This window comes from Halteromyces radiatus, assembly GCF_025201355.1.
Source record: "Halteromyces radiatus strain CBS 162.75 chromosome Unknown BX664scaffold_11, whole genome shotgun sequence".
Lineage (NCBI taxonomy): Eukaryota > Fungi > Mucoromycota > Mucoromycetes > Mucorales > Cunninghamellaceae > Halteromyces > Halteromyces radiatus.
Window position 1 is genome coordinate 43,960 of NW_026251697.1, and position 24,154 is coordinate 68,113.

Consider the following 24,154-nt stretch of genomic DNA (forward strand, 5'->3'; position numbering starts at 1 on the left):
GTCGTACAATGATGTTATTTTAAGATATTTTGGAAAGCATGGATTGTTTATTAAGAAAAAGAAGAAAAAAAGAAACGGTATCAAAGGAAAAAGAAATATATATACACGTTAAATAAATAAATAAAAAAAACCGATAAATAAATGATATAAAGAAGAGGTTATAAAGAACTTGAGTTGTGGACCAGCTGACCCAACAAATCTACCACATGATGACTGGAATCTACACAAGTTCTTGCCAATGTCAATTTGTTGGAAGGACCGACCAAGATAGTATAAGCCGAAGTATCATAAAGTGCTTTAAACATATCTTCATCCGTTTGATCATCGCCTGCACACATTACAAAGTCCGCATTCTCTTGTTGTTGACAAATCCGTTTCACTACATTGCCTTTATTCACAAGTACTGATTTTACCTATTCATTCATTCATCATTAGTTTCTTTTTTTTTTTTTTTTTTTTTTTTTTTTTTTTTTTTTTTTTTTTTTTTTTTTTTTTTTTTTTACCTCAAGATTCATTTTTCCAACCAAAACATCCACACCAGGAATATCCAAAAGAGCTTGATGACATGCATGAGATTTCCTTAAACTGTTTTTTTAAAAAAAGATAAGTTTTAAAACCCTATTTTTTTTTTTTTTTTTTTTTTTTTTGGTATGATAGAGACTTACGCAGCTTGTTGATCATGTGCATTTCGATAATGCCAAGTAATAGAGGATTTTTTTTCTTCGATTTCAGTGCCAGGTAATTGTTGAGTATAGAAAGAAAAAATATCCAAGGCTTGTCGTTTCCAAGGTAATACCATTGCTTCAGTCAACATCTCCATCCACACTGTATCTCCTGGCATTTTCATAAATGATCCATGTTCTGCGCTAAGTCCAAGAGCATGCAAATGACCAAAACAATTGTGTAAAAACTTTCGATCTCGACCAGAAATAATCCAAACCGTATTCAGGGGATCCCGACTCAGCATGGTCAAATCATTCATCAATGCATTACTGGGAAGGGCCATTTCAGGTCGCTGAACAATCGGCGTCAATGTACCCTACATAGATAAAAATAGTTAAAAAACAATGCCCTTTCTTGGTTTCGGCAAAAAAAAAAAAAAAAAACTTACATCATAATCAAATAAGAATAAACGTCGATTCTTTGCATCTTGATATGATTGAATCACTTGATTTAAATTCAAAGAGGTAGGATAAGAAGGTAAGATGGCCTATAGAAAGAAAAAAAAAAAGAAGTAAAAGAACGAGTCAACCAGTGAAATCAATAATAATAATAATAATAATCATCTTTACCGATGGTTTGTTGTCAAGGGTAGATAAGATGGAATGAAGAGTAGATGGGATTTGATGAATATGTCGAATAGTAATAATTTTGTATAGATCAACAGGTAATAATGGAGGAGATGGAGGAAGTAAAGGAGCTGAAGGATCAATAAGGATAATATATTGTTGTTTAGGATGATTCTTTGTTGAGATATCATGTTGACGATGATGATAAGCTTCCTTTAACCATTTTTGTTGATCTTCAGGTTTCATTATCAAAAGACAAATATCCGCTAAAGCCACCAGGGAAATATCGGGAATGTCTTGATGATAAAAAGGAATGGCATCGAGTTGTTGTCGTTTTGAAGAAATATGAGTGATTGCTAATTGAGATTGCCATTGTGGGTATCTGATAAGGAATTGTTTTAATAAAGAAGTCAGTTGTAATTCATCTGTACGTTGATGACAATAAAGTAGATGTCGATGAGTTAAGTGTTGCTTGAAGGTATTATAAGTTGATTGAATGGGCATAACTTGTATAATAATAATAATAATAATAATAATAAAAAACTATCTAATAAGTATAAGTTATAATATATAAAACGAATAAAAGAAAATAAAAATATGACGAAATAGTAAAGTAAAATAAAGAAAGAAAAAAAGAAAGAAAGAAAGAAAATGGAAAAAAAAAGTAACACAATTCCTGATTTAAAAAGGAAATGAACGGTTTATGAACTTGATAAGCGGTGATTGGAAACAACAGAACAAATACAGTTTGGGTCTTATTTTTGGAGATCCCGATATCCTTAAAGTTGAACCAATCCTGTACGTTGATAACATCTTTTTGGATCAGTTCATATGCAATCGATTACTGTATTTTTTTTCCCTTTTATCATATTTATCATTTATACTTGTTTTTCTTTAATCATCTATATATATATGATATATATTTATGGATTACTATATATGATATATATAATAAATTCCATGGTTTTTTACATCATCAACATTGATACTATATATCAAAACGCACGCTAATGAATTTTTAGTTCATTTTGGTCAAAATGGCTTTGCGCAATTTGAAATTCCCCAATTTTTTTCTTTTTTTTTTTTCATAGCACCAAAACGCGCTGACGGGTTCTTTTTCTTTTTTTCTCACTTTCCAAAAAGACAATCTTCGCTTTTTTTTTTTTTTATTCGTACGATTGTATATAAAGAAGAAGAAGAAAAAAAAGTGAAAGATTAGAACGAATGGCTTGCGGAAGATTGATAACAACAACAACAATAATAATAATTACTTGAACAATTCAACAAACAATAATAGTGTTGTATACAATTAACAATTAACAAAAAGTGATATGCAAACAAAACGAAAAACAACCAAAACTCAAGAATCATCAGACAATCGTGGGCGAAAACGAAATCGTGATACAAGTACAGAAAAAGTCAAAATGGTATGGTAAGCTAAATAGTTTTATTTATATAGAACACGTATTCATCTTTTCTTTTTCTTTTTTTTTTAATAGGAAGATAATAGATCAGTAGACGATGAATATCAATTGGAAATGCCAAAGTCATTAAAAGATATATTGATAGAAGATTGGGAAAATATTAATAAAGAAGATCAAGTAATAAAATAAAATAAAATAAAATAAAAATAAAATAAAATAATAATGATAATTGATTTCTTTTTTTATTATTATTATTTAGATTGTAGTTTTACCATCCAAAATGACAGTGACGGATATTCTAGATCGATATTTACAAAGTCATCAAATGAATGGGTAAAATAAATAAAAAAAAAAAGGGATGATGGTTATGATTTCAGCTGATAATGAGACTCTAATATTTTTTTTTTTTTTGGGGGGGGGGGTAATAGAAATAACGAAATGTTAGAACAAACGGTTCAGGGTCTCAAACTTTATTTTAATCATACATTGGGCAACATGTTACTTTATCGATCAGAACGGAAACAATATGAAGAATTAGTATCAACAAAACCACTTGTAGATATCTATGGTGGTGAACATTTTTTACGATTATTTGGTAAATTTCCAAATAAAAACAAATGTAAATATCAACTCACACTATTTTTTTTTATTATAGTGGAATTACCAACATTGATGAGTCAAGCTAATGTGGATGATGAAACTTTGGAAATTATGAAATCTACTTTTATGGATATTTTGATGTAAAATTAAAAAAAAGAAAAATGTATATAATTTTATTTATGTATATTTAACGTCATTTATTATTATTTTCTGTTATAGATTTCTACAAGATAATGAAAAGGAAATTTTCATGAAAACTTATCAAGCCAATCGGAATAGATAAGGTTGAACAATGATGTCAGTCTCCAACCATACCATTGCGGGAAACTCAACTTCGTCATATAGTTAGGCACCATATCTTTTTCCTATCGATAACAATCACCTTCCCCCCCCCCTTTCCTCCTTTATTATTATTATTACTCCATATTTATTTTATTTTTTCTGCATACACACACTCTCTCTCTCTTTGCGTTTTTTTTTTTTTTTTTGTCATTATTCAATAAAGAAGATATATATCAATTTAAATCTCCGGTCTCCTTATTATATAAACTTTCGATTTTCTTTCGATCCTTTTTTTTTTTCTTACTTTCTTTTTTGAACCTTTTACAATGAACATTGAATTACCTCTTGAAATCATTGATCATATCTTATATTTTGCTGATGCTTCAACCTTGTATCAATTAATTCAAGTGTCTCATGTTCTGCGTTACTTGTCAACCAATCATCTTTATCATCATCATCTCCAACATGCTTCTATCCGGTTATGGATGCATCAACCTGGTACCATGGCACATACTCCCATTGATTTTAATCAACCTACTTTAGCTTCATTCGATACTGTTCATTTTTCTTTTGCCAATCATCAACCTATTCAATTCAATCATCATCAACCTGTTTATGTTGATGGATGTACTATACAACACAACAACAATAATGGATCCAAACAACATTATAGTATTACCTATCAATCACCTATCATGATGACAAAAGGTGACTCAACCACTTGGACAATCGAAAAACAAAAACAATGGTCAATGTCTGGTGAATATGAAGATGATGATCATGACGGCGATCACGTTATTTTCAAGCCATCCTCTTCCACTGGATTATCATGCAATTTACACCTTTTCCATCCATCTCTTTTGACTAAAGTCGTCCAACAACAAACTCTTCGATTACAAGAACGTATTCAATCCAATAAAAGGAAACAACAACCAAACAAAACCTTCTTTGCACCTTGTAATAATAATGATGTCAAATCACCCGACAAGCTGGATATTGCCACTCCTCCTTCAAAATATCATTCCCCCTGGTTTACTTCCATTTCTTCCTAGATGATGTCTTCTCTACTTGTCATTCTTTTTGTATTATATATATATATCTTTTTATGATGATGATACCCCCCTTACCATCTTTATAAAACTAATAATAAAAAAATATGCCTTTTTGTAAATACAACAAATCAATACAAAAGAATCATTCGATAAAATGAAGGAAATTATTTTTCAATCACCAATATGCTTTTTTTTTTTTGTTATTTGTATGGATTAGTTCTAAAGAAATCAAAGAATATCATGCTTCAAAACTTTTGCTCGGTACCTATCGGATATTGAATAATGTTCTCTCTCTCTCTCTCTCTCTTTTTTCCATAAAAGTCTCATTTTTCCCCTACTATCATTTGATAGAGAACTATGATACGATTTTCACCCTTTATAGTAGTTTATAATTTCTTTTTTTTTTTTTTTCCCAATCATCATCCATTATATGAATTGAACGAATGATCTACTCAATTCCTTAAAATAATTTTTTCTAACCCCCAATTCTCTTATGATTCAATGTGACACCCTCAACTTGTTTTTAAAGTTTCTGTCAATAGAATTATTCTCACCTTTACAATCATGCATCTTTTTTATTTATTTACTGCATTTTAGTAACTACCAATAAGACATTTTTGTTAAATCCAACGTGAGATGGCGTTCATCACTTATTGTTGAGATCACATGATGTTAGAGCATACACTTTTTTTTTCCCAATGAAAAAGTGATGGATGTGCATACTGTGATTATACTCTATATGGTGAATCTTTGACCAATCAAATGACGATGTCATGATGACCCATTTTTTGTAATCCATCATTGAAAACATTCTTTAACAAATTAAAAAAAGATAGATTGATATATGAAAAGGAAATGGTTTACAAAAAACGTTTTTTATTTGAAGCAGTGAAGTAACTATATTAGGACCTTCGTGGATCTACGTATTTCGCCCTCCATTTTGGTGTTTGAAGAGAAGAAATGGAAAAATGGTTAGTGTCAACTAAATATCATTTGTATATGTGCACTTACAAAAAAAAAAAAGGGATCCAAGCAGCAAGAAAGACAGAGAGACACAAGGACAAATAATCAGAGGCACAACAAGACTAAGAACAACGAGGAAAACGCGGATACAAGAATCAATATTCTATCGCATGTGACCAGGCGATCGGAAAGAAGAAGCCACCAACAACGAAGCAGCTAAAAAGAAGCAAATGTTTTTTTTTGTAGAAGAAAGAAAGAGAAAATAAAAAAAAGTCTCTTTTATATTATTTTTTTTCCTCCAATCACATTGAAGCTATCAAATAATCATGATTATTCTATTAAATCGAACCAATGATCCAATTATTATATGTCATAAAATAGCATATAGAATTCATATCTCATATAATAAACTTGTAAGAGATCATGTATAGTTTTTATTAAGAGCATAATAATGATCACGTATTGCCTTTATGCTTGACTGTGTTTGAATAATTTATGATATGTACGTGTGTGAAAATGAGATAGACTCTTTTTTTTTTTTTTTTTTTTTTTTGGTCCACCTTTCTTTCCTTTTGCCTTTTTTTTTTTTGTATTTACTTATTTCTTCATGGCATCTGTGACAGAAAACACCCCATTACTAGGCAGTGGGTATCGCCGAGCAGTTGGTGATCATCAAGACGAAGAAAATAATGCCAGGTTTGAAGAAGAGAGTTACTTATCAAGACGCAATGGTTGGAAAGCATACTTTTGGATATTTGGTAGTCTCATTATTATGATTGGATTTATCTATTCGTATCGTTCAACTTTACCACGACCATTATCTCAAGTGGAAGCACAAGAACAAGACGACTTTTCTGGGATTCACAGTTACAATGAATACTTGTCTCATTTCAACACACCTCATTCTGCCAATCAACAAGGCAATGCTGATATGTATCATTGGCTTTCTCATACCTTGACTCAATTTGCAGACCAAGCTGAAAAGAACAATATCAAAGTTGACCTTATTACCAATGATACAACCAATTTGGTGGTGAAGCGTGATAGGTACAGTGAAGGTAAGTTTTTTTTTTTTTTTTTGAAACGAACTTTCTTTCTCCTTGGTTCCCAGAACATAACAACAAAGAGATGGGGGGTCATTATTTGTAAACCAAAAATAGTTCAAACGCGTTTCTTCTTTTATTAGATGAATATTGGTATGTGGAATCTCGTAATGTTATGATTCGATTGCATGGTCAACAAGGCTCTGTGGACAATGCTCTGATGATCAATGCGCACTATGGTAAAATTAATAATAATATGAAAAAGCAGTAATTGGATGAAACAATGATACTCATGTTGAATTCCTTTTTTTTTTTTTTTTTTTTTTTTGATAGATAGTGTGTCAACTAGTCATGGTGTGACAGATAATGGTATGGGTACTGCTACTGCTTTGGAACTTTTAAATTACTTTGTGCAAAACCCTCCTCAACGTACCTTGATCTTTTTATTCAACAACTATGAAGAAGGTGGTCTTATTGGTGCGCAATCATTTGTGAATCATCCTTGGTTTTCTACCATCAAGCTTTTCGTCAATCTTGGTAAATACTATTACAATAACAATATAGTTTTATATCTGATCTTTTATTATTATTTGATAGAGGGAACTGGAAGTGGTGGTAGAAGTCTTTTGTTTCGAAGTAGTAATTTGAATGCAGTGAAGAAATTGGCTTCATCTCGTGCTCGTCTTTTACATGCAAGTCCTTTTGGTAATGATCTATTAAAATCAAAATTGATTCGAAGGTAATGCTTCAAGAAAAAGATGTGACATTTTATTTTTTTATTCATTTTTTTTTCTTTTATCTAGTGACACTGATTATACAACATTTACTGGAAAGGGCGTACCTGGACTGGATATTGCTTTCTATACACCCCGATCTCATTATCATACTCAAAGGGACGATCTTGTACATACAACTCCATCAGCTCTCCAACACATGGGTCAAATGGCTCTTGGCGTTGTCCGTGAACTTGATCAAACACCTATTACTGACAACAAGGATGATGTGCTTGCTGACGCGAAAATGGAAAGGTTTATTTATTTTGATATCTTGGGTAGAGTCATGCTAGTGTATTCTTTCGAAACAAGTCAGATCATCAATATAGTTATGTTGGTGATCACTCCCTTGGTGGCTCTTCTTTGGCTTGTTCTCCAATCTCGTGGTACTGATAAACGTACTTTTTGGTTTGGTGTTCTAACTACCTATGGTTATGGTCTTATCTCTGTCCTTGTAGCAAGTGTGTTTATTGGTGGTATCGATGCTTTGGTTATCTATGCACTTGTTCAATTGAAACCTCTGGTAAATGAAAAAAATACAAAAACAAAAAAAAGTAAAAAAAAAAAACAAAAAGCAAAAAATCTTATGTTTTTTTTTTCTTCTTCTGCTCTTCTGTTTCTTTTTAGTTAACCTATGGGAATGCTTACTTAGTTGGATTTTATCTCACTCTGGCATCCTTGTTGGGTTTGACGCTATCTCAATTGGTATTGACAAGAATCAAACGTATGCATCGAATTTTACTTCGATTAAACACTTCATTGTATGGATTGGTGACTCTTTGGTGGGGATTGCTGGTATATGCCACTGTACTTGGAGCTGATGAAATTGCTGGAGGTTACTTTGCTATTTTCTTCTTGGTCAGTGGAGTGTCGGCTATCCTTGTGTCTCATGCCCTCATCAATAAACTTCCCAAAGCAAGATTCCCTATTGTCTTTATTTTTCAACTCACCTTACCTGTGATCTTTATGTCTGAATTCTGTTTCCTTGTTATTGATGCTCTTCGTCATACTACTGCTGATGGTACTCCCGAACTATCAGGTAAAGCCAAATATGTATTTTATTGGTACTTTTCTAATATTTTTTTGTTTTTGTTTTAATGTATAGTTTATATCCTTATGGTGATACCTATTGCAATTATCACATTACATCTATTACCATGGATCCATGTGGCTGGGGACAAGCGACATATTGTAGGTGTATTGACTTTTGCTTTGATAGTTGTTTTCATCAGCTGTCTTACCCATAGTCCATACAATCGGGTCGACTCACCTAATCGAATTGTATTCCATCAAGAATACAATCAAATTGAATCCACTTCAACCGTACAATTGGTGACAGGTGAAGGCTTGGACAAGATTTTGGATCATTACTTACCTGAAGACGAAGCAGCTACAGTGCAATGTGAAGATCAAGATCATCAAATCATGTGCAAGTATGAGACCAAGGATGTGCCTGCTCGTGCGCAAGAACGGGGTGAATACAAGATGGATATCAAGAATGAAGTGATATATCAAACACAACGTATACAGTTGACAACCACCGTGAAACATAGTCAACTTTGTCAAATCAAGATGAATGTTCCTATCCACAAGGCACAAGTGAATGGACAAACAATTCTGCCTGAAGGTAGTATGCAAGCCGTGATGTCTTATATCAAGCAAGTGGGTCAACCTGTACAATGGGAAATGGATGTAGCTGCTCATGGGAATCATACAGTACAATTATCTTGTCTTTATGATGATTGGACTCAAGGTGAATTACCAGCATTTACTCATTTACGAAATCGTTTACCTGAAAATCAAGCTTTGACTATCAAAGGTGGTGTTGGTTTATCCGTGGTACATTATCCTGTAGTTTATCTTCAATGATGAATTATACTTTTCTAGTTAGGGTAGTTTATCCTTTTTTTTTTTTTTTTTTTAGTCATTCAATAAAAAAAAGAATCTTGTGTAAATTCGGGTTTATTGATGATATTTATCTATGTATAAAACTGTATAATGATGTATGCTTTTTTGATTCAATTTTTTTTTTTTTTTGTAAAATGAAAAAGTTAAAATAGTGATGTCTAACTAAAAAAAAAAAAAAAGGGGGGGGATGTGTGAGGAAGTATACATAACAGATATCTATTAATTTATTTCTTGGACTTTGCTTGTTCTTGACGCCAAAGGGCTTGTAAAGGTTGGAAGACTTTGCCAGGTTGGTCTCGTAAGTAAAACAATTTGGCACGACGGATCTTGAGATCGTTGGGTTGCTGCAAGACCTTGATGGATTGAAGTAAAGGAGAATAGAGAGAATAACGTTGTTCCACACCTACTCGCATGACAATGTTGCGTAAAGTGAATGATGTATCGATGCCTTTACGACGAATGGCAATACAGATCCCCATAAACTGAGACGTGGTGGTTTCCCCAGGTCCATTTAATGTTTCCACAAGTACCACTGATCCTGGTTTGATCCCTTGAGGATTCTTGCGTGAAAATAATAAATGACGTCCATCCGTACTACGTTGTTCGATTTGTTGTTGTGTAATATGTTCCATGACATTCTTCTTTACACTACTGGCCGTTGTATATTGTACTATATTTATTATATATCATTAGTCTCTATTGTTTCTTTTTCTTCTTTTTTTTTTCCTTTACCTTTTGATAAAGATGAAGTAGCACTTCTCCATTGTGTTGATAACAATTGTCTGAGAGCATTCATAGTGTGTATGTGTGTATATATATATAGAAAGAAGAAGAGATTAAGAATTCAAAAAAAAAAGATTGTTTTTGTTGATACAGTTTTCAAGGGGCGAATGAGACCAAAAAAAAAAAAAAAAAAAAAAAAATTGGCCTTTTGATCCAAAAGTCACTCTTTCTTTCTCACTGCCCCTTGGTTTGAACCACCGCGGCTCACTTCTTTTTTTTTTTTTTTTTTTTTTGGTTATTGTGTAGTTTACTGAATTTAGTGTTCTTTCTTTTTTTTTGTATTATTCCACCTCATGTCTGATATATCACCTTCACAAGAACAACAACAACAACAACAAAACTATGCTCAAATGCAACAATACCAACAGTCTCTTCAAAACGATAGCCACTCTGTCATTTTGGTTACAGCTGGTTATGATAATACCATTCGATTCTGGGAAGCTCTAAGTGGTATTTGTTCTCGTACTATACAACATGCTGACTCGGTAATAATAGAACAAAAAAAAAAAAAAAAAAAAAGAAAACTGAACACTATGATGAATATATTCTTAACCCTTTTTTTTTTTTTTTACATTTCATTTTATTAGCAAGTGAATCGTTTATGTATATCTCCTGATAAGACAACTTTGGCAGCAGCAGGTAGATTGAATTATAAAAAAAGCCATATTGATAATATTTGTTTTCAATAGGTAATCACAATGTACGACTTTATGATATCACTAGTTCCAATGGCAATCCGGTAATTGAAATAATAACGATTGGATATATGATCTCTTATTCTTTTTTTTTTATAGTTGGTTGTTTTTGGAGAACATACAGGGAATATTACGGCAGCAGGATTTCATGGTGAAGGACGATGGATGTTTACAGCAAGTGAAGATGGTCATTTGAAAATTTGGGATACCCGATCTGGTCGCAATCCAGTCTTGACACGCAACTTTGATAACAATGCACCGATCAATGATGCCGTGATGCATGCAAATCAAGGTGAATTAATTACCTGTGATCAAAATGGAGTGGTCAAAATTTGGGATTTGACAGCTCATGCTTGTACTCATCAATTGGTAAAAAAAAAAAAAAAAAATAAACAAATATATATAAACTCACTTTTTTTTCTGTTATTAGGTACCGGATGAAGGTGTTCCTTTACGATCTGTTAGTATTGCTTCAGATGGATCTATGCTTGTGGCTGTGAACAACAAGGTAAAAAAAAAAAAATTCATACCATCTTTTTTTTTTAAATATGATCTTGTTTTAGGGATTTTGTTATGTATGGAAAATGTCAAGTAGTACGTCTGAACTATCTAATGTAGAACCACTTTTTAAATGGCAAGCTCATAATGATTATATATTACGATGTGTCCTAAGTCCTGATACAAAGTAAAATCCAAGCTATGTATATATATTTTTTTTATTGACATATTCTTTTTGTTGTAGACTTTTGGCCACATGTTCGGCTGACAAAACTGTCAAGATATGGAATGCTGAAAAGAAGTTCAATTTGGAAATGACATTGACTGGACACCAACGATGGGTTTGGGATTGTGCTTTTTCGGCGGATTCTGCTTATTTGGTCACAGGTAAAAAAAAAAAAAAAAAAAAAAAAAAAAAGAGAGAGAGATCATCGCATGAATCGCTCACAATTTTTTTTTTTTTTTTTTTTTTTTTTTTGATTAGCTTCATCTGACCATGTAGCAAGATTATGGGAACTCTCTCAAGGTGAAACGATTAGACAGTACAATGGACATAACAAGGCAGCTGTTTGTGTAGCTTTGAATGATTTATCCATTGGCTACAATTAATAAATCTTTTTTTTTTATTTATATTGTATTGTATAATATCTATGATGTTCTTTCTTTTGTAACAATATTTATTTTATGTGTACTTTATCAGTCATTGATCCCGTCTTTTTATGCAATTCTTTCAAAAAAAAAATATCGATTAGCTGTACCATCCATATATACTTCACGTCAAGATATATTTTCCCCAAAACAAAAAGATCTATAATAATTAAAAAGAAAGGGTGGTGGTTGACAAGGGGCCAGCATTTTCTTTATTGAATGATATAAAACAAAAGAGGATGCAAAAAAAGATCTAATCTAAGCCTTTTTGGCAGCTTGAGCAGCCTTCTTGCTTTCCTTGGATTTGGCAATGGCGGCTTGACGAGCAGCAGCACGGACATCAGGCTTTTGGTTACGCTTAGCACGGATGGCATCCCAAGAGGCACCAGCAATAGCACGTTCATGCTTGACAGTACGACGAGATCGCTTCTTGGCCACTTCTTCAGTAACACCCTTCTTGTTCAAGCGACGGTAGATGGTGGTCCAGCGGATCTTGCGAGGGTTCAAACGTTGAAGGAAGTAAGATTCAGCCTTACCATTGATGAACTTGAAGGTCTAAAAAAAAAAAAAGAAAGGTAAGTCTCTTTTATCTCTTATTTTCCCCCATTAACAAAAGTAGAGAAGAGAATAAGAATCTAACTATTCCATTCTCATTCTTTCTATAATGTCCCACTATTGTCATATCCATCGTTCTTTTTTTTTATTCGTCGTTTATTCGTCGTTTTTTATAATATACGTACTCTATAATGGAAAGAAAAGACATGGTAAGAATAATTGTTGAATGATAGTTTACAATTAAAGTTACCTGCTGTCAATACGGACATAAGTCTTACCCTTGGCAGGGTAGATCTTGAAACCGGAGAAGGAACAAATCTCGAGCCTATAGATGTAAAACAATGGTTAAAAAAAAAGTTGGATATAACGTCAAATAGGTATGAAATGTCGATACGTCATAAAAATCGCCTATCGTTGGTTGTGTCAAGATGGATGGATGGATGGATGGATGTACTTACTTCATCTTTCAATGGATAAAGAATAGGGGAGGAGAAAGAAAAAAAAAAAAAGGAAAGGGAAAGTGGGCAATTCAACGTTTTGGATACTCTCAGCGGAGTTGCCGCTTGCCTCACTTTAAGGTAGAATTTTACCTTTTTTTTTTTCTTCTTTTCTTTTTTTTTTTTATTATTTTTTTAAATTCATGGCTGATAAACCACCAAAGAAAGGCAAACTTTTATTCAAAGGCGATAAGAAAGAAAAGTATGACCATGTCATAAAAACTATCTTATATTGACTCTCTTTTTTTTTTTTAATTAAACAAATAGAAAAAAGAAAAGAAAACATCGTGATGAAGAAGATCGCGATCAAGCACAACTGACTGAGGACGGTAATAAAATAAAAAAAAAAAAGGAATGAAACTAAACTTTCTTCTTTTTTTTTTTTTTTTTTTTTTTTAATATAACCATAGGTTGGGTTCGTGTAGATGGTTTGGATGATCTAGTTGGTCCGGTTTTCATTACTCATCCTAGTGATCCTACGGTATGTCTAACGGTAGATGAAAACGATCGATTTCTGGCCTATCCATTACCGGAAGATGTGTCGTCTGAAGAACCCATGATTGTCAACCAAGTATTTGTCGGTGCTCGATCGGTAGGATCTACTCAACGATTCACATTCAAGTCTTATCTTGGCAAATTTCTCAGTAGTGACAAGGTGGGTGTGACGCGATGTGATCGTGAAGCCATTAGTGGACCGGAAGAATGGGAACCTGTTATTACAGAAGCTGGTGTGGCTTTTCAAAATACCTATGGGAAATTCATGATGGTAGATCAAGTAGCCAATGGTGGTAAATAAATAAATAAATAATAAAGATGATGAATACATAACCTTTTTCTATCCATTAGGTTTTAAAATCCGGACAGATGCTGAAGAAATTGGATTCTGTGAAACATTCCGTGTATTTTGTCAAGCAAGATTCAAGTATAAACGCAAGAAGGAATCCAAAGAAAAGAAATTCAATGCCGATCGTGCCGAACTGGATAATGTGTAAGCTATAGTTGGATATCAAGCATAGATTTATTTATTTATTTATTTTTTTTGGTAAATAGGAAAAAGAATCAATCTTGGGGTGGTGGCAAATTACATATGACCCGAGAAGATTCAAAACGACTGAAAAAGGCCAAGGCGGAAGGAAGAATGAATGAAGCCATGTTGGATCGTAGATCGATGATGAAAGCGGATCGTTATTGTAAATAGGATATATATATATTACATATTTTTTTTTTTTGGATCTCTTTTGTTGAAATAAAATTGTGAATTGAATTCTTAAGATATACATATAAACGATGAATTGAATCGATGAGGGTTCATGATTTACAATAGTGATAGGGTCCTTTCTTTCTCTATTTGTTACTATAGAATCAAAAATAGAAACCAATCATCGGTCAGATTAAAAAAAAAAAAAAAACCAGTTTATTCCCGTCAAGTCAACTGATCTTAAGTCTTTCAAAAAAAAAAAAATCTTTATTGATTAAAAATCGTACAACTAATCCGAAAAAAAGAGGATCAAGGTACTTCTTGTATGGAAAAGACCAAGTCATTCGCAATTAATAAACACAAATTAGGGACATCCGTATATTGTTGAGCTTTCCACAAGGACCGCATGAGTAAGATAGAGGAAGGAGGAGGGTTTGTTGTCGTGACAAAAGCTTGAATACAATGATGCCAATCCTGTTGTAACGATGATGGATGTTGAATATCACTACTACTACTACTATTACGACGCGTTCGTCCTTGAATAATAAATGTACACATCATCAATAATGCTTGGACCTGGAGCCATGGAAAAACATGTGATGACGATAGAAGTTGATGATCATAAAGAGTACGGATGGCAAGAAGAGAAGCCAAGAGTTGTTGTGTGGGTTCATCCAAGAGATGCTGTTTCAATAGTTGTAAAGTCGTATGCATCAATTCATCCATCCTTTTTTCATTGTCCAAAGATGTGTTGAACCATTGACTAAGATATTGCTGTAGTAAAGGACCATGATTTTTCAGTAAAAGTTTGATTTTGGCCGCCAGAGGACGACCTCCTTCCATAACACCATTGAATCGAGGATCAGATTGAATGCAATCAAATAGAATATCATCAAAAGAACAAGGTGGTTGTGTAGTGGTGGTGTTTTCAAGAATCCATGGTGAAGCATAGTCCAAAGTACTGGCATAATAAGCTAGACCTTCAGATACCATGAGAGGCAAGTCATGTTCCAAACCAAAAGTCAAATGAACAAGAGGTTGAAGTTGAGCATGAATAGATAAAGGCATAGCATTCAAGTATCGATATAATGTATTGACCATTCCATGTTGTTTGATTTCCTTATCAAAAAAATATAAATAACTTTTATAACATCTAAAAAAAAAAAAAAAATTAGTATGGATAGATAGAACGGGGATCGAAATGTATAGTTTTACGTTGTATCACCCAGATGTTTTTCCCAATTATCTACATGAATGTCAATGGCAGTAGAAACAGGTCGTAAAAAATGTAAAGAAGATAAAAGTTGTTGATAGGCATTGGTAGCTTGAGTTTTATCACCTAATAAAAAAAAAAAGAAAAATGAAGAAAGGAGGGAGACAAGATGGGGGAAATAATTAGTTCATAGCCAATCATTTTTCATCATGCTATTTTTTTATCTTATTATTTGATTACCTTGTAATTCATACATACACACGAGCACACGCGACAAAATATTTGGCCGATGTTCACATTCCATAGGATATAAAAAATGAACATCATGAAGCATATTCATTAAGCATGATCGAGGAATCGTCGTTTGACAACAAACAACGTCATCTATAGGTAACTGATTCATACGATGAGGAAATAATGTTTGATAAGACATGATAAATAATTCACAAACAAACAAAAAAAAAAAAAAAGCAAATAAAAAAAAAAAAAGAAGATAAAAAGAAGAAAAGATAAAAAAAAAAAAAAAACCACCTCGGTGAGTTTTATTTTTGGATTTTTTTTTTTATTTTTATTTTGAAAAACAGATAACACACTAACTAAACCCTATATATACTCCTTTTTCATCTATTCTTAATCGATCGTCCATCTGCTGACCTATCTCCTTCTTCGGATAAATTTGCCGTCTAATAAAGATAATAACATGCTTTTATTTCATCAAAAAAAAAAAAAAAATAAAAAATAAAAAATTATCTATCTATTTCTAATCTTGATCCCAAAGTGGAGGAGGAGGATTTTCTGGCATATTATCTGATGTTGTTGGTAGAGTCATTCTTGTTTCCACTGCATCTGTCGATGTTTCTGCTTCAGTATTCGGTAAAGTGCCATCCATTGATATATCTGTCACTGTTTCTGTATTTTGTTCAACTATAGTCGATTCTATATCCATGGCCATTGCATCCAAATTTGCCATTGATTCCAAAGTTGTCATTGTTGATTCTGACATGGATATATCTGTCATTTCTGATACCTCTGCTGCTGTTGTTGTTGTTGTTGTTGTTGCTGCTGTTGTTGTTGTCATTGATGATGCTGTTGCTGCTGCCATCGCTGCTGCTTGTTCTTGAATCGATTGTTCTTGAATTTGTTGAAGTTGTAAAATTTGTTGTTGTTGTTCCCATTGTTGTGCTGCCAACACTTCTGCAGGATTTTGCCATGCCTTGATCCATCCATTTTCCACAAAAAAGTCAAAAATACGATTAGCCTTTGTCGAATCAATCCTAACCAAATCCCTCAATTGTTTCCTTTTCAAGAAGCCTTGTTTGGCATATTGTTTTAGTATCAGATCCTTGATTACCAAATAAGGTCGAGGCATCATGTAGAGAGTTGAGCATATATCTTGTTCTTCCTTGGTTAATAAATGGTATCCATCCGCTTCCATGATATTGAGATGATGTTGTTGATAAGATAATGATGATTGTTGTTTCTTGATAGTGTTCGAAGGTGATAATAGTCTTTCCCTATAATAACTAGCACCAGGACAAGGAGCCAAAGCCGCCATCTGAGCACGAAGTCCACCACGTTGTTGATAAGTACCATTGATACGATCATTGGATAATGCTGAAACGGTTTTCAAATGAGAAAGTCGAGCTTGTTTGTCACGTTCATATTGATCGCCATGTCGTAATGTGGTCAGGCCCGCCTGTCGCCATTCCGTCAATGCCGCAATCCTATCTCGTAAATGTTGTTCCTTGATCAAGCCTTGTACAAACATATCATAATCCTCAGCCGTTTGCAATCGACAAAACACTCGGGTTTTATTATAAATATCGCGTTCTTCTTTTTGCCTCCGTCGATCCATTGCTTGCAACTTTTTAAATTCCAACCATCCTCTTTCAAATATCAATTGTTTCCTTTCCTGTCGTTTATCCAACCTTGAATTATAAATGTCCAATACCATTATCTTGAGATCGATTTCTTCTTGGGTATCATCATCATTAAACACCATATCCTTCACATGTTGTTCTGCTTCATTTTCGTGTTCGATTTCAAAGTCATATCGTCGAGGCATATATCCTTGTAATTCGTGAAAGGCTGGTTGACTGCTCACTGGTTTGCCTGTTGTCACTGGTGGAGGTGGTTTCCTTGGTGATCTTGAAAGTTGTAATCGTTGTCGTTTTCGTTCCCGATAGTCGTGTTCCGTTAATACATCAAACACCTTATCCATAGGAGGCATTGGCCATTTCGGACTAGCCACATACACATCCAAGTAATGTTGTTCGCATTCTGTTTTGTTTCGCGTGCCCACATACTCTGCTATAGCTTGCCAGTTACCAATCCCATTCTTTTCTGCTGCTTGGATCAATAAAAGTTCTTCGTCCGCATCCCAATCTTCACTAAAGATAGGAAAAGTATGAGGTTTCACCACCCTGTATTCATGCCATGTCTTGTGTTTGACTGGTTCGCTACCACTACAGAAACAAGTAACACACAAGTCAAAGTCGGGACAATTCTTGTCAGCACATCGGATACGCACTGTGTTGGTGACATCGTTGCTACAGGCATCACAATGATATTTGGGAGGTTCTTTATCATCAATTTGAGAAGTACTTTCGTCAACATTTGCACTCAAGGCACTACCACTTGATTTTGGTCGATGAGTGATGGTCATAAGTAGATGGAAGTATATATCGGTGTATGGTAAAAAGAAAATAAAAAGTAAAATAATCGTTGATTCAAAAGTGAAGGATATATATTTTCAAAGTAGTAGATAAAATGTAAAAAAAACGAACAGTCGCAATATGTATATATAAAAAGAATATATGTATAAAAAGAAGATGTATAAAAACAAAAAAAAAAAAAAAAGGATAATCAATGAAGAAGAATGTAGAAAATATATATCAATTCAGGTGAACAAAGTCAAAAAGAAGAGAAAAATAGAAAAAAAAAAAACGAGTGAATCATTTGTTGCCCCCACACACACATATATATATATAATATACACCGTCATGATTCAAACTCAGTGACCAACTACCGTTTAAAGATCAAAAAAATGATTCTTTGAACCATCATCCTCATACTTTCTCATTATTCATATAATTTTACATCATCCTCTTGTATTTTAATACATATCATCATTATCTTAGTGTTTCCACTTATTTCCTAGCAACCAATGTATATATATATATATATTTATAGGATCTAATCATCAATCATTCATTGATATGTCATCTTCCTTTTTTTATGTTAAAGTCATGTCTATTTTCTCTTTTCACATATCTTCAAATAAGTTTAAGTTCTTTATGGATAATTGTAAACATATAAATAAAGTCATCATTCCTTTCTTGTCTTATCCGATGACTGGCATTCTAGATAATTAGGACATCAACTTGGAACTCAGGTTCTGCATATAAAACAAATATACAATTTATCGATCATCTATAACCAACATAAGACATCGATTATTAAAAAAAAAGATTCATTTTTTAAATTAATTTCTATATAAATAAAATATCCAGCCAAGGACTTGAGGATTTTATTATGCATAAAGTATAAAACAAAACAACAAAACAAAGTCTATAAAACAAAAGGCATAAGGCATATCATACTATACTAAAGATTATTTACAAGAAAGGAGAGGGGAAGGAATATATAAAATAAAATAAAATAAATATACATGGATAAAAATCATATTATTCAAAAAGAAATGTGTAAAATCATAAAAAATTGAAGAGATCATCAGCAGTTTGTTCCATTTTGATCAAAAGATCATGATCAAAGGCACTATTATCATATGTTTGAGTAAAATCCATCATCGTATTTGAAGGTAAATCCGCCATCATCAAATCACCATTATTGTTGTTGTTGTTGTTGTTGTCATTGTCAGTAGATGAAAGAAGAGGCATATCTTTTTCAAAGAGACAAATATTACCACATAAAGTTGAGCAAGTAGAAGGATCACATTCTAAAAGTTGTTTTTCCAATAAATCCACAGGCGAAGAAGTGGGTGTATTCAATATACTTCCATACGATAAGGTTGTCGATGTAGTGGTGAGAGATGTGTTAATACTAGCCATGTCGCATCCATCCATCATCATGTCATCTTCCTCCAATGAAAAACATTCACTAAAATCAAGTGATTCTGTCGATTCTGTCGTACAGGATGTACTTGGTGAGACTGGTATAATGATATCATCGTTGTTGTCATTACATTCTTCTTCATTTGATGGTTGGTCCAAAGTTGATAATAACCATGATGTCAATTGAGTAGCAGTCGTCGTTGGTGCTGTACGAGCCGAATTTTTCCTAGGCGCCATTATGGGTAAGAACTTGAGTCGATATAGGTCCAAAGCTCGTTGTAAAAGATTTCGTTTGTTGACAAGTCGAGGATTCAACCAAGCCTAGTAAATGATAAATGATGAGAATACCAATCCTTTTTTTTCTTTTTTTGTTTTAGATGAATTTACATACCAACTTCCAACCTAGCTCGTTCAACATATTTTCTTCCAAACGTCTTTGTTGTTGTTGATCAGGCAAGCTTGTCGAGTCCATTCTCATTGATCGCGGGTAAACACAGTTGGCAGCACGGAAGAGAGGATCAATGTCATTTAAATCCACTTGATCTAAAGTAATCTTGACACGGAATCGTTCTTGATGTTCATCTTCCATTGTCATTGTTTTTGGAATATTGATATGAGATGCTGATTCATCATTTGGAGTATTGATAGTCTTTCTTCTTCGTAGAGTGCCATTGAGAAGTTTAGTTTGTCGAGTCACCCGTCTTGATCGCATGTTTGGATTTCGATTTCGATAAGAATCCACCGCTCGTTGGATAAGACCACGTTTACCAGCTATACAGTCATTAATAGAGGCTAATTTCCATCCCAAAACATTGCATTGAGTTTCATAATTCCATCGATTGCCTTGATATGTTTCTTTGGGTACATTCGCACGAGGATATACCTAGAAGAAAATAATAATAATAATAATAAATAGGAATGATCAGTATGAATCATACTTCTATATATATATTTACTTACACAATTATCAAGTTGAAACTTTTCATCAAGATCATCTAAACAAATATCATCAATATCTGTACGAATAGAATATCGTTTCAATACTCTATTATGAGAATAAACAAAAGAGACCCATTCAATACCATCACGTATTTCAATAGCAGGAGGACCAAGAACAGTTCTATGATTAGGATTGACAGGTTGTTGATCATTTTTACTCTTTTCAGAGATTTTCTTCTTTTTGTTTGTAGTCATTTCATTTGCTTCACGTGCCTTTCTTTTCTTGATTTTTCGTATACTTTGCTCAATAGTGGTTATTTGTTCCATGGTTAATTGGTCCAAGACAGGTTCTATTTTTGAAGGTGCATTGATCAAGTCTTGAATAGAGACCACAGATTCAGTTGACTTGTGTAACGTTTCAAAGTAACAAGAAGAAGTGGGCATAGTAAAAACGGAAGGTAATGAAGTGAATGGTGAAGAAAGTAAATCCATAATATACAAGTAATAAATGAAATAAAAGAAGTAGGGGTAATTTATAGAAAGTACACAAAAAAAAAATTTAGGTAATTTACATAAATTGATAATAAAAAAAAAAGAAGAAAACAAAAGAAAAAAAGCAGAAGCAGATTGGATAGATATATTGAAAAAATCAAAAAATCGGGGTTTGTATCGGATGGGATCCTTTTCATGCCCCCCTTTTTTTTTTTACTTCTTTGATTTCTTTCATTCTATTTCTTAACACAAAGAATTTTAGAAATGACAAAGCCGATCGGGATACATTATTACTATTTTGCTGAGCCAAATGGATCATTTGCTATAAATCATGACTTGTTAAACATAAAAAATCTATTTCAAACTTTTTTCTTTTTTTATCGGAATGACTTCCATTATTTTTGACTCACTTTTGATTTCATTTTGTATTTCCCGTTGTCTACCGGGTGATATTTGTACAACCTTTTTCCGGATTTTAATCTCCTATAATTCACTCTTTTTTTTCTTCAGGAACATGATGATCTCTTCTTTCTTGTTTGGATAAAAATGATCATCAGTGTAACTATATCATTGAACATTATCATCATCAGTAATAAAATGATTTATCAAAAAGTGAAAACCCTGACATTATTTATAAAAGAAGAAGAAAAAAGAATTCCACGTGGCAAAAAGGGTTCGGAATGTCTTAGCCAATTGGGTAATTCGGATTTATTACTAAGTGATCTATGTTTAAGGCGTCGAAGTTCCGCAAAAGTCGAAGAATCATACCCGGTACAAGGGGGTTACTATCTTTTTTTTTTTTTTTTCTGTGAAATCAGTTTTTGTTCATGTAGTTTCTTTACTTGCTTGTTTATTATATAGATATGTATTAAGGAGAGGGAAACAAAATGAGAACGAGAGGGAGAACATTCATATATGCGGGGTATAAATTAAGTTTATCTTTTGTATATTATATTTTTTTTTTCACTGATTTGCCTTTCTCTCTTTTTTTTTTTTTTTTTTTTTTTTTTTTTCATCTACTTGTTTTAATACCATGTCATCTCATACCACACCAACTAAGACTCGATCTATTCTATCCAACAAAAAGAAAAATGTCTATCAATGTAAGATAAAACTTATTTTTATGTCATTTTCCTGTTTCACTCATTTATATCTTTTAGTACACGACACTCTTGATACATCTTCCATTAAAGCTCTCAGAGACAAATCAGCTCCTTCGATGAACACTACAGAACAAACCAATATGATAGACGAAGCATTTGAAAAAGGTACCAATGTTGAAAATGATAGTGACAACGACATTGACGATGATGACGATGAGGGAAGTAGTTTTGAATACAGCGATAGTGATATGGATGACATGGACGAAATGTACATAAAAACAACCAAAAGGACGACAAGACGATTACGACAACAAAATAAAACACCTACTCTTTCTTTGGAACAACAATTAGCATTATTTGACGTAGATAGACAAAGTGCGCGAAAAAGAGGAGGTGGTACTCATGAAGATGCAACTATAGAAGACCAAGTCGACACAATCAACAGTAACGATAATTCCCCTGTTCAGCATCAACATAAGAAACGGAAACTACGATCAATCAAAAGTAATTTTGTGGACTTTACAAGCAATACCATGGATGATATCGATGAAGATTTAGATATGGAATATACCAGCAACAACAATACTTTGAGAAATTCACCATACCAATCAACTGTCGTGCTTGGATCGCCTTCCAAACTGAAAACAACGTGCTCAGATCAATCAAGGCGGCCATTTTCTCCAGAATCTCCTGTTCCTGGTATCAATCCCTTTACCGAAAGTACCAATCATCTCTCAACCAAAATGACAATCTTGGATCAATCTGATCAGAGCCATCCTATGTCGCCCACTCCCACTTCTCCGCCAGAAAACAGTAAAAGAAAACGAAATGTGACCAATGTTTTGGAAAAGTTACGCCAACAGATCGATGATCATGAATTGGATCTTAGTCAACATTCATTTATTCCTGCCTCATTCAACAATACCTCAAAAACTTTTGAACAATCATACCCAACTATGGCCACAATCAAGAAAGAAGATGATATGGATGATTCGACTTCAATCAATGATATGGATTATGGTTATGACTTTGGTTCTATCAGTGAAACAAATATAACAAGCACAAATGATACTACAACCTCAATGATATCTAACAGGTAATAGAAAAAAAAAAAAAAAGAGAGAAAAAAATATAGTTAAAGGTAGTGATCGATTGATTTATATCTCATTGTTTTATATTTTACATATATATATATAGTTATGACAAGCTCGATGATACATCAACGAAATCTCTATTGGATAAGGAACATCAAGATTTAACTAAGAAAGAATGCTCTGATATGATCAATGGAGACAAACATGTAGATGACAATAAGGATACCGAACTACAACAAGATAATGCTCAACCTATGGGTCTCTTCAGACGTGTCTTTAGTTTTATTTTTGGATGATGTAGTCATACCTACGTTTATAAATATATATATATATGTTTAGTTTATTATTGTCTATTTTATTGAATAAATCTTCTCATACCTTTTTTTTTTCTTACTATTTTATTTCTTTTTTTGCGTAAAAAAGTTATACAGTTTGTCCACTAATACATGACGCAGTTTCAAAAATAAGATGTCGCCAAAATAGGAAATAAGATATCGTAAGGATAGAGAATGAATGACGGACAAAACAGATAATGGATGACGCATAAAAAAAAAAATTGAGATAGAAGGACAAATCAAATAGGAAATACAAAGAGAGATCATATTGGAAAAATAAAAAAAAAAATTCGTTAGTATATCATCCATCATCATATTCATCAATTAAAAAAAAAAAAAAAAAAAAAAAAAAAAAAAAAAAAAAACTTACAAAACTGTAAACATCTACGTGTTTTCAGTACACGGAAAAATTGTAAGAGCCACAGAGAAGAGAGAGAGAGACACGCAAAAAGATATTATTGATGTTGTTGTTGATACCACTGGTGGAAATAGAGGAAGGCGAGGGTTGACTGATCTGCACATGTAAGGTAATGATTTTTGAGATCTTGATCCTACGACAAAGATACAGCCAACCAAGAAGAAGAAAAGGATGAGGAGCGGAAACAGTGGATCAAAACAACAGAGCAACAAGAAAAAAGAAGCAAATAGGCCTTAGCCCGTCTTGATGTCGTTATACTTGTACTTCAGATAAGACTTG

At 32.9% G+C, this 24,154-nt stretch overlaps 12 protein-coding genes across 12 annotated transcripts; 6 read left to right on the forward strand and 6 right to left on the reverse strand.

Moving 5' to 3' along the window:
* Positions 1-12: 12 nt before the first annotated feature.
* On the reverse strand, positions 13-1,808 carry BX664DRAFT_343232 (trehalose-phosphatase-domain-containing protein). Its single transcript, XM_051547269.1, has 5 exons — positions 1,293-1,808; positions 1,112-1,210; positions 666-1,039; positions 504-585; positions 13-413 (listed from the first exon to the last, which is right to left on the reverse strand). The coding sequence occupies exons 1-5, from the start codon at positions 1,791-1,793 to the stop codon at positions 159-161; spliced, it is 1,311 nt and encodes a 436-aa protein (XP_051395932.1). The 5' UTR covers positions 1,794-1,808; the 3' UTR covers positions 13-158.
* Positions 1,809-2,465: 657 nt separating this feature from the next.
* On the forward strand, positions 2,466-3,784 carry BX664DRAFT_343233 (MRG domain-containing protein). Its single transcript, XM_051547270.1, has 6 exons — positions 2,466-2,716; positions 2,789-2,890; positions 2,973-3,046; positions 3,142-3,308; positions 3,369-3,453; positions 3,533-3,784. The coding sequence occupies exons 1-6, from the start codon at positions 2,621-2,623 to the stop codon at positions 3,594-3,596; spliced, it is 588 nt and encodes a 195-aa protein (XP_051395933.1). The 5' UTR covers positions 2,466-2,620; the 3' UTR covers positions 3,597-3,784.
* Positions 3,785-3,860: 76 nt separating this feature from the next.
* Positions 3,861-4,751, forward strand: BX664DRAFT_343235 (uncharacterized protein). Its single transcript, XM_051547271.1, has one exon. It carries the CDS (start codon positions 3,922-3,924, stop codon positions 4,645-4,647), a length of 726 nt encoding a protein of 241 aa, XP_051395934.1. The 5' UTR covers positions 3,861-3,921; the 3' UTR covers positions 4,648-4,751.
* A 1,631-nt stretch (positions 4,752-6,382) lies between these two features.
* BX664DRAFT_270385 (uncharacterized protein) lies at positions 6,383-9,295 on the forward strand (the record flags this gene model as incomplete). The annotated part of the gene is made up of 7 exons (XM_051541092.1): positions 6,383-6,668; positions 6,797-6,892; positions 6,987-7,190; positions 7,251-7,392; positions 7,457-7,949; positions 8,054-8,465; positions 8,532-9,295. 7 exons carry the CDS (start codon positions 6,383-6,385, stop codon positions 9,293-9,295), a joined length of 2,397 nt encoding a protein of 798 aa, XP_051395935.1.
* A 192-nt stretch (positions 9,296-9,487) lies between these two features.
* BX664DRAFT_42097 (50S ribosomal protein L19) lies at positions 9,488-10,213 on the reverse strand. Its single transcript, XM_051549575.1, has 2 exons — positions 10,067-10,213; positions 9,488-10,004 (listed from the first exon to the last, which is right to left on the reverse strand). The coding sequence occupies exons 1-2, from the start codon at positions 10,128-10,130 to the stop codon at positions 9,559-9,561; spliced, it is 510 nt and encodes a 169-aa protein (XP_051395936.1). The 5' UTR covers positions 10,131-10,213; the 3' UTR covers positions 9,488-9,558.
* Positions 10,214-10,367: 154 nt separating this feature from the next.
* BX664DRAFT_343238 (quinon protein alcohol dehydrogenase-like superfamily) lies at positions 10,368-11,939 on the forward strand. The gene is made up of 8 exons (XM_051547272.1): positions 10,368-10,602; positions 10,705-10,756; positions 10,807-10,856; positions 10,912-11,181; positions 11,243-11,320; positions 11,376-11,497; positions 11,555-11,697; positions 11,795-11,939. The coding sequence occupies exons 1-8, from the start codon at positions 10,411-10,413 to the stop codon at positions 11,917-11,919; spliced, it is 1,032 nt and encodes a 343-aa protein (XP_051395937.1). The 5' UTR covers positions 10,368-10,410; the 3' UTR covers positions 11,920-11,939.
* A 68-nt stretch (positions 11,940-12,007) lies between these two features.
* Positions 12,008-13,054, reverse strand: BX664DRAFT_389301 (uncharacterized protein). Its single transcript, XM_051549530.1, has 4 exons — positions 12,972-13,054; positions 12,764-12,838; positions 12,599-12,699; positions 12,008-12,513 (listed from the first exon to the last, which is right to left on the reverse strand). The coding sequence occupies exons 3-4, from the start codon at positions 12,644-12,646 to the stop codon at positions 12,217-12,219; spliced, it is 345 nt and encodes a 114-aa protein (XP_051395938.1). The 5' UTR covers positions 12,647-12,699; positions 12,764-12,838; positions 12,972-13,054; the 3' UTR covers positions 12,008-12,216.
* Positions 13,055-13,153: 99 nt separating this feature from the next.
* BX664DRAFT_362488 (FRG1-like family-domain-containing protein) lies at positions 13,154-14,284 on the forward strand (the record flags this gene model as incomplete). Its single annotated transcript, XM_051548318.1, has 5 exons — positions 13,154-13,212; positions 13,278-13,339; positions 13,421-13,798; positions 13,857-13,998; positions 14,061-14,284. 5 exons carry the CDS (start codon positions 13,154-13,156, stop codon positions 14,206-14,208), a joined length of 789 nt encoding a protein of 262 aa, XP_051395939.1. The 3' UTR covers positions 14,209-14,284.
* Positions 14,285-14,422: 138 nt separating this feature from the next.
* BX664DRAFT_343251 (uncharacterized protein) lies at positions 14,423-15,888 on the reverse strand. Its single transcript, XM_051547273.1, has 3 exons — positions 15,662-15,888; positions 15,424-15,547; positions 14,423-15,361 (listed from the first exon to the last, which is right to left on the reverse strand). The coding sequence occupies exons 1-3, from the start codon at positions 15,852-15,854 to the stop codon at positions 14,518-14,520; spliced, it is 1,161 nt and encodes a 386-aa protein (XP_051395940.1). The 5' UTR covers positions 15,855-15,888; the 3' UTR covers positions 14,423-14,517.
* A 278-nt stretch (positions 15,889-16,166) lies between these two features.
* Positions 16,167-18,274, reverse strand: BX664DRAFT_343253 (uncharacterized protein). Its single transcript, XM_051547274.1, has one exon. The coding sequence runs from the start codon at positions 18,084-18,086 to the stop codon at positions 16,182-16,184; it is 1,905 nt and encodes a 634-aa protein (XP_051395941.1). The 5' UTR covers positions 18,087-18,274; the 3' UTR covers positions 16,167-16,181.
* Positions 18,275-18,909: 635 nt separating this feature from the next.
* On the reverse strand, positions 18,910-21,034 carry BX664DRAFT_343257 (uncharacterized protein). The gene is made up of 3 exons (XM_051547275.1): positions 20,455-21,034; positions 19,886-20,377; positions 18,910-19,815 (listed from the first exon to the last, which is right to left on the reverse strand). The coding sequence occupies exons 1-3, from the start codon at positions 20,923-20,925 to the stop codon at positions 19,132-19,134; spliced, it is 1,647 nt and encodes a 548-aa protein (XP_051395942.1). The 5' UTR covers positions 20,926-21,034; the 3' UTR covers positions 18,910-19,131.
* An 894-nt stretch (positions 21,035-21,928) lies between these two features.
* BX664DRAFT_343259 (uncharacterized protein) lies at positions 21,929-23,505 on the forward strand. The gene is made up of 2 exons (XM_051547276.1): positions 21,929-23,124; positions 23,226-23,505. Exons 1-2 carry the CDS (start codon positions 21,959-21,961, stop codon positions 23,416-23,418), a joined length of 1,359 nt encoding a protein of 452 aa, XP_051395943.1. The 5' UTR covers positions 21,929-21,958; the 3' UTR covers positions 23,419-23,505.
* Positions 23,506-24,154: the final 649 nt, after the last annotated feature.

Bases quoted from the DNA above. Each gene is read 5' to 3' on its own strand.
- BX664DRAFT_343253 (XM_051547274.1), bottom strand. From the start codon at position 18,086: ATGACCATCACTCATCGACCAAAATCAAGTGGTAGTGCCTTGAGTGCA.
- BX664DRAFT_343238 (XM_051547272.1), top strand. From the start codon at position 10,411: ATGTCTGATATATCACCTTCACAAGAACAACAACAACAACAACAAAAC. The intron at 11,182-11,242 runs GTAAAAAAAAAA...TTCTGTTATTAG, and splicing joins ATGCTTGTACTCATCAATTG to GTACCGGATGAAGGTGTTCC. The intron at 11,321-11,375 runs GTAAAAAAAAAA...ATCTTGTTTTAG, and splicing joins TTGTGGCTGTGAACAACAAG to GGATTTTGTTATGTATGGAA.
- BX664DRAFT_343232 (XM_051547269.1), bottom strand. From the start codon at position 1,793: ATGCCCATTCAATCAACTTATAATACCTTCAAGCAACACTTAACTCAT. The intron at 1,211-1,292 runs GTAAAGATGATT...TTCTTTCTATAG, and splicing joins CCCTTGACAACAAACCATCG to GCCATCTTACCTTCTTATCC. The intron at 1,040-1,111 runs GTAAGTTTTTTT...TTATCTATGTAG, and splicing joins TATTCTTATTTGATTATGAT to GGTACATTGACGCCGATTGT.
- BX664DRAFT_343257 (XM_051547275.1), bottom strand. From the start codon at position 20,925: ATGGATTTACTTTCTTCACCATTCACTTCATTACCTTCCGTTTTTACT. The intron at 20,378-20,454 runs GTAAGTAAATAT...ATTTTCTTCTAG, and splicing joins AGTTTCAACTTGATAATTGT to GTATATCCTCGTGCGAATGT. The intron at 19,816-19,885 runs GTATGTAAATTC...ATCATTTACTAG, and splicing joins ACGAGCTAGGTTGGAAGTTG to GCTTGGTTGAATCCTCGACT.
- BX664DRAFT_343233 (XM_051547270.1), top strand. From the start codon at position 2,621: ATGCAAACAAAACGAAAAACAACCAAAACTCAAGAATCATCAGACAAT. The intron at 2,717-2,788 runs GTATGGTAAGCT...TTTTTTTAATAG, and splicing joins GTACAGAAAAAGTCAAAATG to GAAGATAATAGATCAGTAGA. The intron at 2,891-2,972 runs GTAATAAAATAA...ATTATTATTTAG, and splicing joins ATATTAATAAAGAAGATCAA to ATTGTAGTTTTACCATCCAA.
- BX664DRAFT_343259 (XM_051547276.1), top strand. From the start codon at position 21,959: ATGTCATCTCATACCACACCAACTAAGACTCGATCTATTCTATCCAAC. The intron at 23,125-23,225 runs GTAATAGAAAAA...ATATATATATAG, and splicing joins ACCTCAATGATATCTAACAG to TTATGACAAGCTCGATGATA.
- BX664DRAFT_343235 (XM_051547271.1), top strand. From the start codon at position 3,922: ATGAACATTGAATTACCTCTTGAAATCATTGATCATATCTTATATTTT.
- BX664DRAFT_343251 (XM_051547273.1), bottom strand. From the start codon at position 15,854: ATGTCTTATCAAACATTATTTCCTCATCGTATGAATCAGTTACCTATA. The intron at 15,548-15,661 runs GTAATCAAATAA...TTTTTTTATTAG, and splicing joins GTGTATGTATGAATTACAAG to GTGATAAAACTCAAGCTACC. The intron at 15,362-15,423 runs GTAAAACTATAC...TTTTTTTTTTAG, and splicing joins AAACATCTGGGTGATACAAC to ATGTTATAAAAGTTATTTAT.
- BX664DRAFT_42097 (XM_051549575.1), bottom strand. From the start codon at position 10,130: ATGAATGCTCTCAGACAATTGTTATCAACACAATGGAGAAGTGCTACT. The intron at 10,005-10,066 runs GTAAAGGAAAAA...TAATAAATATAG, and splicing joins TACTTCATCTTTATCAAAAG to TACAATATACAACGGCCAGT.
- BX664DRAFT_389301 (XM_051549530.1), bottom strand. From the start codon at position 12,646: ATGGATATGACAATAGTGGGACATTATAGAAAGAATGAGAATGGAATA. The intron at 12,514-12,598 runs GTTAGATTCTTA...TTTTTTTTTTAG, and splicing joins GAAAGAATGAGAATGGAATA to ACCTTCAAGTTCATCAATGG.